At 47.9% G+C, this 12,835-nt stretch overlaps 1 protein-coding gene across 7 annotated transcripts in view; it reads left to right on the forward strand.

Annotated features, from left to right (window-relative positions):
• The window catches only part of LOC139581698 (UDP-N-acetylglucosamine--peptide N-acetylglucosaminyltransferase 110 kDa subunit-like), a 40,072-nt gene extending 28,926 nt beyond the window's left edge, over positions 1 to 11,146 (forward strand). For 6 of the 7 annotated variants that reach the window (XM_071411729.1, XM_071411731.1, XM_071411735.1 and 3 more), the window contains exons 17-22: positions 6,453 to 6,569; positions 6,863 to 7,033; positions 7,544 to 7,696; positions 8,078 to 8,330; positions 8,606 to 8,729; positions 8,988 to 11,146. In XM_071411729.1, the coding sequence (XP_071267830.1) occupies positions 6,453 to 6,569; positions 6,863 to 7,033; positions 7,544 to 7,696; positions 8,078 to 8,330; positions 8,606 to 8,729; positions 8,988 to 9,168 (999 nt within the window). In that variant the 3' untranslated portion in view covers positions 9,169 to 11,146. The remainder of the gene's footprint in view (positions 1 to 6,452; positions 6,570 to 6,862; positions 7,034 to 7,543; positions 7,697 to 8,077; positions 8,331 to 8,605; positions 8,730 to 8,987) is intronic. The other variant, XM_071411730.1, reaches the window with a different exon arrangement.
• The last annotated feature ends 1,689 nt before the right edge of the window (positions 11,147 to 12,835 follow it).

Here is a 12,835-nt window from a genome sequence, read left to right on the forward strand (position 1 = left end):
AGCGCCCGTTTTAACAACACTGTAATAGTCTGGGAGAGCGCCCGTTTTAACAACACTGTAATAGTCTGGGAGAGCGCCCGTTTTAACAACACTGTAATAGTCTGGGAGAGCGCCCGTTTTAACAACACTGTAATCGTCTGGGAGAGCGCCCGTTTTAACAACACTGTAATCGTCTGGGAGAGCGCCCGTTTTAACAACACTGTAATCGTCTGGGAGAGCGCCCGTTTTAACAACACTGTAATAGTCTGGGAGAGCGCCCGTTTTAACAACACTGTAATAGTCTGGGAGAGCGCCCGTTTTAACAACACTGTAATAGTCTGGGAGAGCGCCCGTTTTAACAACACTGTAATAGTCTGGGAGAGCGCCCGTTTTAACAACACTGTAATCGTCTGGGAGAGCGCCCGTTTTAACAACACTGTAATCGTCTGGGAGAGCGCCCGTTTTAACAACACTGTAATCGTCTGGGAGAGCGCCCGTTTTAACAACACTGTAATCGTCTGGGAGAGCGCCCGTTTTAACAACACTGTAATCGTCTGGGAGAGCGCCCGTTTTAACAACACTGTAATCGTCTGGGAGAGCGCCCGTTTTAACAACACTGTAATAGTCTGGGAGAGCGCCCGTTTTAACAACACTGTAATAGTCTGGGAGAGCGCCCGTTTTAACAACACTGTAATAGTCTGGGAGAGCGCCCGTTTTAACAACACTGTAATCGTCTGGGAGAGCGCCCGTTTTAACAACACTGTAATAGTCTGGGAGAGCGCCCGTTTTAACAACACTGTAATAGTCTGGGAGAGCGCCCGTTTTAACAACACTGTAATAGTCTGGGAGAGCGCCCGTTTTAACAACACTGTAATAGTCTGGGAGAGCGCCCGTTTTAACAACACTGTAATCGTCTGGGAGAGCGCCCGTTTTAACAACACTGTAATCGTCTGGGAGAGCGCCCGTTTTAACAACACTGTAATAGTCTGGGAGAGCGCCCGTTTTAACAACACTGTAATAGTCTGGGAGAGCGCCCGTTTTAACAACACTGTAATAGTCTGGGAGAGCGCCCGTTTTAACAACACTGTAATCGTCTGGGAGAGCGCCCGTTTTAACAACACTGTAATAGTCTGGGAGAGCGCCCGTTTTAACAACACTGTAATAGTCTGGGAGAGCGCCCGTTTTAACAACACTGTAATAGTCTGGGAGAGCGCCCGTTTTAACAACACTGTAATAGTCTGGGAGAGCGCCCGTTTTAACAACACTGTAATAGTCTGGGAGAGCGCCCGTTTTAACAACACTGTAATAGTCTGGGAGAGCGCCCGTTTTAACAACACTGTAATCGTCTGGGAGAGCGCCCGTTTTAACAACACTGTAATCGTCTGGGAGAGCGCCCGTTTTAACAACACTGTAATCGTCTGGGAGAGCGCCCGTTTTAACAACACTGTAATAGTCTGGGAGAGCGCCCGTTTTAACAACACTGTAATAGTCTGGGAGAGCGCCCGTTTTAACAACACTGTAATAGTCTGGGAGAGCGCCCGTTTTAACAACACTGTAATCGTCTGGGAGAGCGCCCTATTTAACAACACTGTAATCGTCTGGGAGAGCGCCCGTTTTAACAACACTGTAATAGTCTGGGAGAGCGCCCGTTTTAACAACACTGTAATCGTCTGGGAGAGCGCCCGTTTTAACAACACTGTAATCGTCTGGGAGAGCGCCCGTTTTAACAACACTGTAATAGTCTGGGAGAGCGCCCGTTTTAACAACACTGTAATCGTCTGGGAGAGCGCCCGTTTTAACAACACTGTAATAGTCTGGGAGAGCGCCCGTTTTAACAACACTGTAATAGTCTGGGAGAGCGCCCGTTTTAACAACACTGTAATAGTCTGGGAGAGCGCCCGTTTTAACAACACTGTAATCGTCTGGGAGAGCGCCCGTTTTAACAACACTGTAATCGTCTGGGAGAGCGCCCGTTTTAACAACACTGTAATATTCTGGGAGAGCGCCCGTTTTAACAACACTGTAATAGTCTGGGAGAGCGCCCGTTTTAACAACACTGTAATCGTCTGGGAGAGCGCCCGTTTTAACAACACTGTAATAGTCTGGGAGAGCGCCCGTTTTAACAACACTGTAATAGTCTGGGAGAGCGCCCGTTTTAACAACACTGTAATCGTCTGGGAGAGCGCCCGTTTTAACAACACTGTAATCGTCTGGGAGAGCGCCCGTTTTAACAACACTGTAATCGTCTGGGAGAGCGCCCGTTTTAACAACACTGTAATAGTCTGGGAGAGCGCCCGTTTTAACAACACTGTAATCGTCTGGGAGAGCGCCCGTTTTAACAACACTGTAATAGTCTGGGAGAGCGCCCGTTTTAACAACACTGTAATAGTCTGGGAGAGCGCCCGTTTTAACAACACTGTAATAGTCTGGGAGAGCGCCCGTTTTAACAACACTGTAATAGTCTGGGAGAGCGCCCGTTTTAACAACACTGTAATAGTCTGGGAGAGCGCCCGTTTTAACAACACTGTAATAGTCTGGGAGAGCGCCCGTTTTAACAACACTGTAATAGTCTGGGAGAGCGCATGAAAATAGGGCTCAGCTGGGGCCAAAAAGCTTTGTAGAACTCTCTGGGGAAATCCATCTGGGCCTGGGGACTTGTTAGGTGGCATGGAGATAATTGCTTTGAGGATCTCAGGCATGAAAGGGGAGTTCAGATCTTGGTGGGTCTCAGATAGTTTTGGTCGCAAGAGTCCCTCTAGGAAGGAATGGAGTTCTGCATCTATGTTTTTCTCTCAGAAGTATATAATTTGCAGTAAAAACCATGAAAAGTAAAAAAAAAAAAAGAAGAAAAAAAGAAACTGGATCGTATGTGACCTCATCGTCTGCTGTTCTGATGGGGATGATTGTATGCTCTGACTGCTCTTATTTTAATAGGCAAGCAATCTGCTATTTCTGTTTAGTACATCTCCTGAGTATAGTCCAAGTTTTTAGTTTGGCTTTGGCTACTTTAAGTTGACTCTAGGAAGTTACTGTCTGGGGATTATTTATGTACTTTTTCGCTGTGTTCCAACTCCCTCAAGATCTAACCTGTGTGCTTCCATTGCTTTTTTCTTAGAGGAAGCATATGCAATTAGAAGACCTCTTAAGTGTGGCTTTGGCAGCGTCCCACATTGGCCGGAGAAATAGGAGAGACTTTGTTGTCGATCCATGTAGTAATCGATGTATGGAATGCTTCGTTTGATAACATGGAGCTGTTGAATTTCCAGCTCTTTGACCTCAGGATGTTTTTAGAGGTCAAAGCGGAGGCAGACAAAGACGTGATCTGAAAGTGCTGTGTGTCCGATTTTGTACAAGTGGCAGCCTTTATGGAAATCTTTGGGATAAAAATGTAATCTATACGAGAGTAGGTGTTATGGACATTGAAGTAGTATGTATAGTCCATGGATAAGCTATTAGTCTCTCTCCAGATATCTATCAGACCGATCTCTTTAAGAGTTCCACAGTATTGAGCTCAGGGTGAGGATCTCCTTCCAGAGAGACATCAGGGATTGTAACATACTCTGTTTCACAGAAACATGGCTCTCTCGCGATATACTGTTCCAATCCATATAGCCATCTGTGTTCTCAGTACATCGCGCAGACAGGAATAAAGAACTCTCCGGGAAGAAGAAAGGTTGGGGTGTATGTTTCATGATTAACTACTCATGGTGTGGTTGTGATAACATACAGAAACTCAAATCCTTTTGTTCACCCAACCTAGAATACCTCACAATCAAATGCCGACTGTATTCCCTCCCAAGAGAATTTTCTTCGGTTATAGTCACAGCCGTGTATCATCCCCCTAAAGCCGATACCACGACGGCACTCAAGGAACTACACTAGACTTTATGCAAACTGGAAACCACATCATGAGGCTGCATTTATTTTAGCTGAGGATTTTAACAAAGCAAATTTGAGGAAAACGCTTCCGAAATTCTACCAACACATTAGTACTGTAGAGCGGCAAATCTGATCACAACTCCGTTTTGCTCCTCCCTTCCTATAACCAGAAACTCAAACAGGAAGTACCTGTGCTAAGGTCTATTCAACGCTGGTCTGACCAATCGGAATCCATGCTTCAAGATTGTTTTGCACATGCGGACTGATGTGATCCGGGTAGCCTCTGAGAATAACATTGACGAATACACAGATATGGTGTCTGAGTTCATCAGGAAGTGTATAGGAGATGTTGTACCCGCTGTGACTATTAAATCCTACTCAAACCAGAAACCGTGGATAGATCGCAGCATTTGTGCAAAACTGAAAGTGCGAACCTCTGCGTTTAACCATGGCAAGTTGACTGGGAATATGGCTGAATACGAACAGTGTAGTTATTCCCTCCATAAGGCAATCAAACAGGCAAAACATCAGTACAGAGACAGTGGAGTCGGAATTCAATGGCTCAGACACGAGACTTATGTGGCAGGGTCTACAGACAATCACAGACTACAAAGGGAAAACCAGCCACATCGCGGACACTGTCTTGCTTCCGGACAAGCTAAAAACCTTTGCCCGCTTTGAGGATAACACAGTGCCTCCGACGCGTCCCGCTACCAAGGACTGTGGGCTCTCCTTCTCCGTGGCCGATGTGAGTAAGACATTTAAGCGTGTTAACCCTCAAGGCTGCCGGCCCAAACGGCATCCCTAGCCGTGTCCTCAGAATATGCGTATAGGAGCTGGTTTGAGTGTTTAGGGACATAATCGATCTCTCCCTGTCCCAACTTGCTTCAAGATGTCCACCGTTGTTCCTGTACCCAAGAAAGCAAAGGTAACTGAACTAAATGACTATCGCCCCGTAGCACTCACTTCTGTCATCATGAAGTGCTTTGAGAGACTAGTCAAGGACCATATCACCTCCACCCTACCTGATACCCTAGACCCACTTCAATTTGCTTAGCACCCCAATAGATCCACAGACGATGCAATCGCCTGCACACTTCTGGACAAGAGGAATACCTATGTAAGAATGCTGTTTATTGACTATAGCTCAGCATTCAGCACCATAGTACCCTCCAAGCTCATCACTAAGCTTGGGGCCCTGGGTCTGAACCCCACCCTGTGCAATTGGGTCCTGGACTTCCTGACGGGCTGCCCCCAGGTGGTGAAGGTAGGAAACAACATCTTCACTTATCTTCAACACAGGGGCCCACAAGGGTGTGTGCTCAGCCCCCTCCTGTACATCCATGACTGCGTGACCACGCACGCCTCCAACTCAATTATGCAGTTTGCAGACGACACAACAGTAGTAAGCCTAACTACCAACAATGACAAGACAGTCTCCCGGGAGGAGTTGAGGGCCCGGGCAGAGTGGTGCCAGGAAAATAACCTCACTCAACGTCAACAAAACAAAGGAGATGATCGTGGACTTCAGGAAACGGCAGAGGGAGCACGCCCCTATCCACATTGATGGGGCTCTCGCCGTACACATCACTGACGATCTGAAACCTCAGGAGGCTGAAGAAATGTGGCTTGTCACCTAAAACCCTCACAAACATTTATAGATGCACAATTGAGAGCATCCTGTTGGGCTGTAACACTGCCTGGTACGGCAACTGCACCGCCCAAAAACCGCAGGGCTCTCCAGAGGGTGGCGTGGTCTGCTCAACGCATTACCAGGGGCAAACTTTTTATTTTATTTCACCTTTATTTAACCAGGTAGGCTAGTTGAGAACAAGTTCTCATTTGCAACTGCGACCTGGCCAAGATAAAGCATAGCAGTGTGAACAGACAACAACACAGAGTTACACATGGAGTAAACAATAAACAAGGGGGGGCAAACTTCCCGCCCTCCTGGACACCTACAGCACCCGATGCCATAGGAAGGCCAAAAAGATCATCAAGGAAAACAACCACCTGAACCACAGCCTGTTCCTATTAGTGTTTTTTTTCTTCTCCCCTCTGCTGCAGGTACACATGCTGCTCTTCCTTCTGAAAAGCATGCATCACAACTTTGTTCATTTGCTCAATTTCTCTCCTTCACTTAAGCTTGTAAATGTCCACACTCACTGAAAATGACATTCGGTAGCTACTAGCTATGCTTGTATAACTTTGAGCTGGATTTGCCTGTCTGCAATAAGATTTTTTGTTCGTTAGCCTTTAGCTAACAACAGCTATGTGATTTCGCTATTAGTTTGTGCTCATTTTGTTAGCATTCCGGTGATAGAGGCTTTTCTTGCGTTGTCAATGCTCTATTGTGTGCTATGGCGGTAGTTATTATTCCCAGGGTACCCTTGAAAATGAGACCCTGGTCTCAATGGGTTTCCCCTGTTTACATAAAAATACACTGACATTCATCTGAAAGGAAAAAGGTGTGCTTTGATGAATGAAAATACTGCTTTTTAGATCTACAACCCTGACTTGGTTTCTTGGAACGACACTTGACATGCAGGTCACCTCTTCACCTCCAGTGTTCTTGTTTTTATTTTCTTCAACAGAAAAAGGCGGTGATTGACTTCAAGTCTAACGGCCACATCTTTGACAACCGCATCGTTCTGAATGGTATCGACCTCAAGGCCTTCCTGGACAGCCTGCCTGACGTCAAGGTGGTCAAGGTGAGACAGTGACATGGTGAATAGTCCTAACCCTTCCTGGACAGCCTGCCTGACGTCAAGGTGAGACAGGGACATGGTGAATAGCCCTAACCCTTCCTGGACAGCCTGCCTGACGTCAAGGTGAGACGGTGACATAGGGAATGTTCTGTGACCATATCTCCATTGAACTATTGGAAAGGTACCCCATTGTCTGTTCCTTGTTGTGTTCTTAAATTTGAACAGTGAAGACCCGCCCTTATCCTCCAGAAAGTATGCTTTGTAGATCACTGACTCCTTCCTTCCTTCCTGTCCAGATGAAGTGTTCCATTGGGGAGAGTGGCGTAGCAGAAACCAACGGGGCTCTGTCCATGCCCGTCATCCCCATGAACACAGCAGCTGAGGCCATCATCAACATGATCAACCAGGGACAGATACAGGTCACCATCAACGGATTCACCGTCAGCAATGGACTGGCCACCACACAGGTACTGGAGGGACACGCACACACACACACAGGAAAGGGATAAGAATGAGTACCAGGCTGTTATTTTGCTGGTTGGAGTGAAGCAGTGAGGTACCTGTGTGGTTGACCTTTGATCCCAGCCATGTGACCAAATGAAGCAGGAAGTTACCTGTATGGTTGACCTTTGATCCCAGCCATGTGACATGACTAGGGTCTGTAGTGTTACATCTCATGTATACTGTGTGTTTTCAGATACTTCCAGGGGGAAGGTTGTAGTATCAGGGTCTGAATCCCTCCAGGTATGGCACAAAGACTGGCTAGTACTGGATAAAGACATTGGGTCACTTGCATGTCTACTTTTGGGTCTTTGACACCTGGGAAAATGGTTCCAGTACTGTGGTGAACAGGGTTTAGAACAGGGGTGTAAGGTTAACACTGTCACTATGCACTGGCCTCTCCTCTGCCCCCATCTATCTCTCTCTGCTCATAATAAATCTGTCCATCATAACCTCCTCCTTGTCCTCCATCTCAGCTCAACAACAAGGCGGCTACAGGAGAGGAGGTTCCTCGTACCATCGTGGTGACAACCCGCTCCCAGTACGGGCTGCCTGAAGACTCCATCGTCTACTGCAACTTCAACCAGCTCTACAAGATCGACCCTCCCACCCTGCAGATGTGGGCCAATGTAAGCATCAAGCTAGAAAACACTTTCTCCATGATCCTGTTGTAGTAGTGCACTTTATGGGGAATAGGGGCTCTGGTCAACAGTAGTGCACTATATAGGGAATAGGGGCTCTGGTCAACAGTAGTGCACTATATAGGGAATAGGGGCTCTGGTCAACAGTAGTGCACTATATAGGGAATAGGGGCTCTGGTCAACAGTAGTGCACTATATAGGGAACAGGGGCTCTGGTCAACAGTAGTGCACTATATGAGGAATAGGGGCTCTGGTCTACAGTAGTGCACTATATAGGGAATAGGGGCTCTGGTCAACAGTAGTGCCATTTCAATTCCATTTCAGACACACAGCACCTCTTACTGATCTCGTCGCCGGTCTCTCCTGTAGATCCTGAAGCGTGTTCCCAACAGTGTTCTGTGGTTGCTGCGTTTCCCTGCGGTGGGCGAGCCCAACATCCAGCAGTACGCCCAGAACTTCGGCCTGCCCGGCTCCCGTATCATCTTCTCTCCCGTGGCGCCCAAGGAGGAACACGTGAGACGGGGCCAGCTGGCCGACGTGTGTCTGGACACGCCACTCTGTAACGGACACACCACCGGCATGGACGTCCTCTGGGCCGGGACACCCATGGTTACAATGCCAGGTGAGACCGTGTAGGATCGCAGGACGGATGTTTCCTCCAGAAGTGTTCACTACTCTCCATAAATTAGAACGTTTTGAATCAGTGTTGACTTAGGTTAGAGGGAGTTTCTATGTCCCAGTCATTTCCAATCCATGAAGGGAACAAAGGCACACTACGGAGAGATAACTCTACTACGGAGAAAGGAGAGATAATTGGGATGTACGGTTCTGTGTGTTGTAGTAGCAGTGGTGTGTGAACGACAAGTCGGTCTTTAAATGTGACGTGTGCCCGTACAGGTGAGACCCTGGCGTCACGCGTGGCAGCCTCTCAGCTACAGTGTCTGGGTTGTCCTGAGCTTATCGCCCACACCAGACAGGAATATGAGGACGTGGCTGTCAAACTGGGCTGCGACATGGAATAGTAAGAACCTCTGACTAACACACACACTCCAGCTAGATCCTTCTAAATCTCCCCCTCTTCTCACACTCCATCTGTCTCTCCATCTCTTCTGTGGTTGAGCATCTCTCCCTCTTCTCACACTCCATCTGTCTCTCCATCTCTTCTGTGGTTGAGCATCTCTCCCTCTTCTCACACTCCATCTGTCTCTCCATCTCTCCTGTGGTTGAGCATCTCTCCCTCTTCTCACCATTGCTGTAACTGACCCGGTTCTCCCCCCAGTCTGAAGATGATCCGGTCCCGTGTGTGGAAGCAGCGTATCTGCAGCCCTCTGTTCAACACCAAGCAGTACACTATGGATCTGGAGAAGCTCTACCTGCAGATGTGGGAGCGTCACGCCAGCGGCGGCAAGCCAGACCACCTGGTCAAACTGCAGCCCGTCGAGAGCAGCGAGAGCGCCTGAAGTCCTGGACCCTGGGTACGTCCCAAATGGCACCCTATTCAGTACACTGCTTATGACCAGGACCTAAAGAGGACGTGGACAAATGTAGTGCACTACAAAAAAGGAACAGGGTGCTATATGGGATGAAGCCCCCGACCAGATGTCCCATCGATTGATGCACACCGCCCCACCCTGACCTCTAACCTCACCACCTGACCCTGTCCAACTCCAGCCGCCCCACCCTGACCTCTAACCTCACCACCTGACCTTGTCCAACTCCAGCCAACTCACCCTGACCTCTAACCTCACCACCTGACCCTGTCCAACTCCAGCCGCCTCACCCTGACCTCTAACCTCACCACCTGACCCTGTCCAACTCCATCCCCCCCACCCTGACCTCTAACCTCACCACCAGACCCTGTCCAACTCCATCCCCCCCACCCTGACCTCTAACCTCACCACCTGACCCTGTCCAACTCCAGCCGCCCCACCTTGACCTCTAACCTCACCACCTGACCCTGTCCAACTCCATCCCCCCCACCCTGACCTCTAACCTCACCACCTGACCCTGCCCAACTCCAGCCGCCCCACCCTGACCTCTAACCTCACCACCTGACCCTGTCCAACTCCAGCTGCCCCACCCTGGCCTCTAACCTCACCACCTGACCCTGCCCAACCCTGGCCTCTAACCTCACCACCTGACCCTGCCCAACCCTGGCCTCTAACCTCACCACCAGACCCTGTCCAACTCCAGCTGCCCCACCCTGGCCTCTAACCTCACCACCTGACCCTGCCCAACCCTGGCCTCTAACCTCACCACCTGACCCTACCCAACCCTGGCCTCTAACCTCACCACCTGACCCTGTCCAACTCCAGCCCCCCCACCCTGACCTCTAACCTCACCACCTGACCCTGTCCAACTCCAGCCCCTCCAGAGCAGTAGAAGCGCCTGGGCTGGAACTGACCCCCATTCGCCCTTCTCTCTACCCCTCCTACCCAAAGCTTCGCGCCTATCTGCTCCTATTTAGCCCCTTTCAACCCTGCTTCCCTCCCCTGTGACTTGGACTCTTGTCTGTTGTAGAGCCTGCAGGTGTCCACTGTCTCATCACCTCATCCCACCTTCTCCCTCCTCCACTCTAGTCATATCCCATCCATGTCTGTTTCCCTGAGCCAGACTGAGCCAGAACCACTTTGCTCTTCACCTGAGACTCTTCCCCAAACCACAGCTTCCATACAGGGTACGAGAGGACGAGGAGGAACACCCTCTCCATCCCGCCCTCCATCCAGCGCCTGGAAGAGACTCCCCGTGGCCTCTTCTTCTCTGTGTGTATATGGGGCTTGTTACACAAGCCTGCATCAATGTTTTTCCATCACAATGTAATAATGTAATCTGCAGTAAGAGTATAAAGGGACTGTTGCACCGCAGTCTGAACATCTAGTAACTCTAGTCTTGAAGTAAAAACGTTGAATCAGCTTAAACAGTTTGTTTTTAGTCTGTAGCTGCTCTTGGTTTTTTTCATCTTAGGCTATTGGTTATTCAGGATGAGAGTAGATGCCGGTGTTTATTATCACATTTCAGAGAGAAAGATCATAACCGCTCCCTTCCCCACCACCACCAAATGCCAACTTTAAGGATTTTGTCATGTTTCAATGTAAGAAAACAAAAAAATACTCTCAATTGCTTTGTCCTCTTGTTCGATGTCACGCACTATGCTGGTTAAGACCAAACCGTATGGATAAACTGGACAGACAGGAGGTTCTTGTCAGTACGACCCATTGGAAAGGCCCTGTATTTCTTTCACCCTTAGTTATGCCCACCTCTCCCTACGTAATGATTGATTTTATCACTTCAACCAGGAATGGCCTAGGTAAGTATTTTCTAAGCAGTTTTAGTTTTGTTACTCGTTTTTCTGTGAACTGTTTTATTTAAGCTTTGTCTGGTATGCTGCAAGGCTCTGACTCCATTTCTGTTGAAATAAAGAAAAATATGGTAAACCTCTTGGAATGTGTGATCATTTTGCTGCTATAATCAGGGTAGTGTATGGGCACGTTCCCCCAATATTGCTTCCACCTTACAGATGTTTTTCTCAAATTGGTATAAAAAATGTTTTTACCATGTAGATTTTCAAAACGTGTACACAAGACAGATCTGTAGCTGTAAATAGATGTTCTGAATGGTGTACACAAGACACAGAACTGTAGCTGTAAATAGATGTTCTGAATGGTGTACACAAGACACAGAACTAGCTGTAAATAGATGTTCTGAACGGTGTACACAAGACAGATCTGTAGCTGTAAATAGATGTTCTGAACGGTGTACACAAGACAGATCTGTAGCTGTAAATAGATGTTCTGAATGGTGTACACAAGACACAGAACTGTAGCTGTAAATAGATGTTCTGAACGGTGTACACAAGACACAGAACTGTAGCTGTAAATAGATGTTCTGAACGGTGTACACAAGACCCAGAACTGGCTGTAAATAGATGTTCTGAACGGTGTACACAAGACCCAGAACTGGCTGTAAATAGATGTTCTGAACGGTGTACACAAGACCCAGAACTGGCTGTAAATAGATGTTCTGAACGGTGTACACAAGACCCAGAACTGGCTGTAAATAGATGTTCTGAACGGTGTACACAAGACCCAGAACTGGCTGTAAATAGATGTTCTGAACGGTGTACACAAGACCCAGAACTGGCTGTAAATAGATGTTCTGAATGTAATAACTGTTAGCCATAAGTAGTAGTTTTGTAATAATTACAAAATAGAAAATTCAACAAAAACTGCAAAATGAATAAAACTATATAAATATATTTTTGAACAAGCTAAAGAAGAGTTGGTTTGTCTTAACATTCAGTCATTTTCTGTGCAGTAACTTGTATCATGATGAACAAAATCCAGCTATCAAAAGGTCCAAAAGGGCAATTACTCTACCTTGAAGCATATTTCTCTGAAAACGTTAATCAAAGACGTTCCATAGATTGATGCACACCTCCCCAACCTGCCCTCTAACCTCTACACATGACCCTGTCCCCAACTCCAACCCTTCCAGAGCAGCAGAAGTGCCTGGGCTTGAATCCTGACCCCTCACCCTCCACTGGCCCCTAACCCTCCACTGGCCCCTAACCCTACACTGGCCCCTAACCCTCCACTGGCCCCTAACCCTCCACTCAGGCACTTGGCTTTTGGCAAGAGGGGCTATCTTCTCCTGTTAAGCCTCCCTCCTTCCCTCCCCTGTGACTTGGGCATTCTCTCAATTGGATTTGCTCAACTCCTGCATCCGCTCTCCGTCGTCTCGCCTCCTTTTGAAAAGGTCAATCGAGGAGAGACGGTGAGAAGGGAATATGGACAAAATGTGCTTCTATGAAATGACTCCTCCACGTCCCTAAATACATGTGCAAAGTGATAAACAACATTTTCTAGATAAAATGAGTAGCATATTGTTTTTAAACGCATGCGTGCTTTTCGCCTCTGACAAAACAGCAGATTCAAAGGCTGTGTGACAGATTTCAAAACTCTTCCAAATGACTCTGGCAGGTTCCACATGACTATCCTCCATGAAAGGTGGCTATTGAGGGGAGGAGCCTCTTCCATTCCCCTTACTAACGAATTGACATCTCCTCGACCACTTAACGGTTTCTGGGTCACAGAGGACAAGGTGGAGGAAGGACTTGTGCCCAAACAA

This window comes from Salvelinus alpinus, chromosome 7 (assembly GCF_045679555.1).
Source record: "Salvelinus alpinus chromosome 7, SLU_Salpinus.1, whole genome shotgun sequence".
Taxonomy (NCBI): domain Eukaryota; kingdom Metazoa; phylum Chordata; class Actinopteri; order Salmoniformes; family Salmonidae; genus Salvelinus; species Salvelinus alpinus.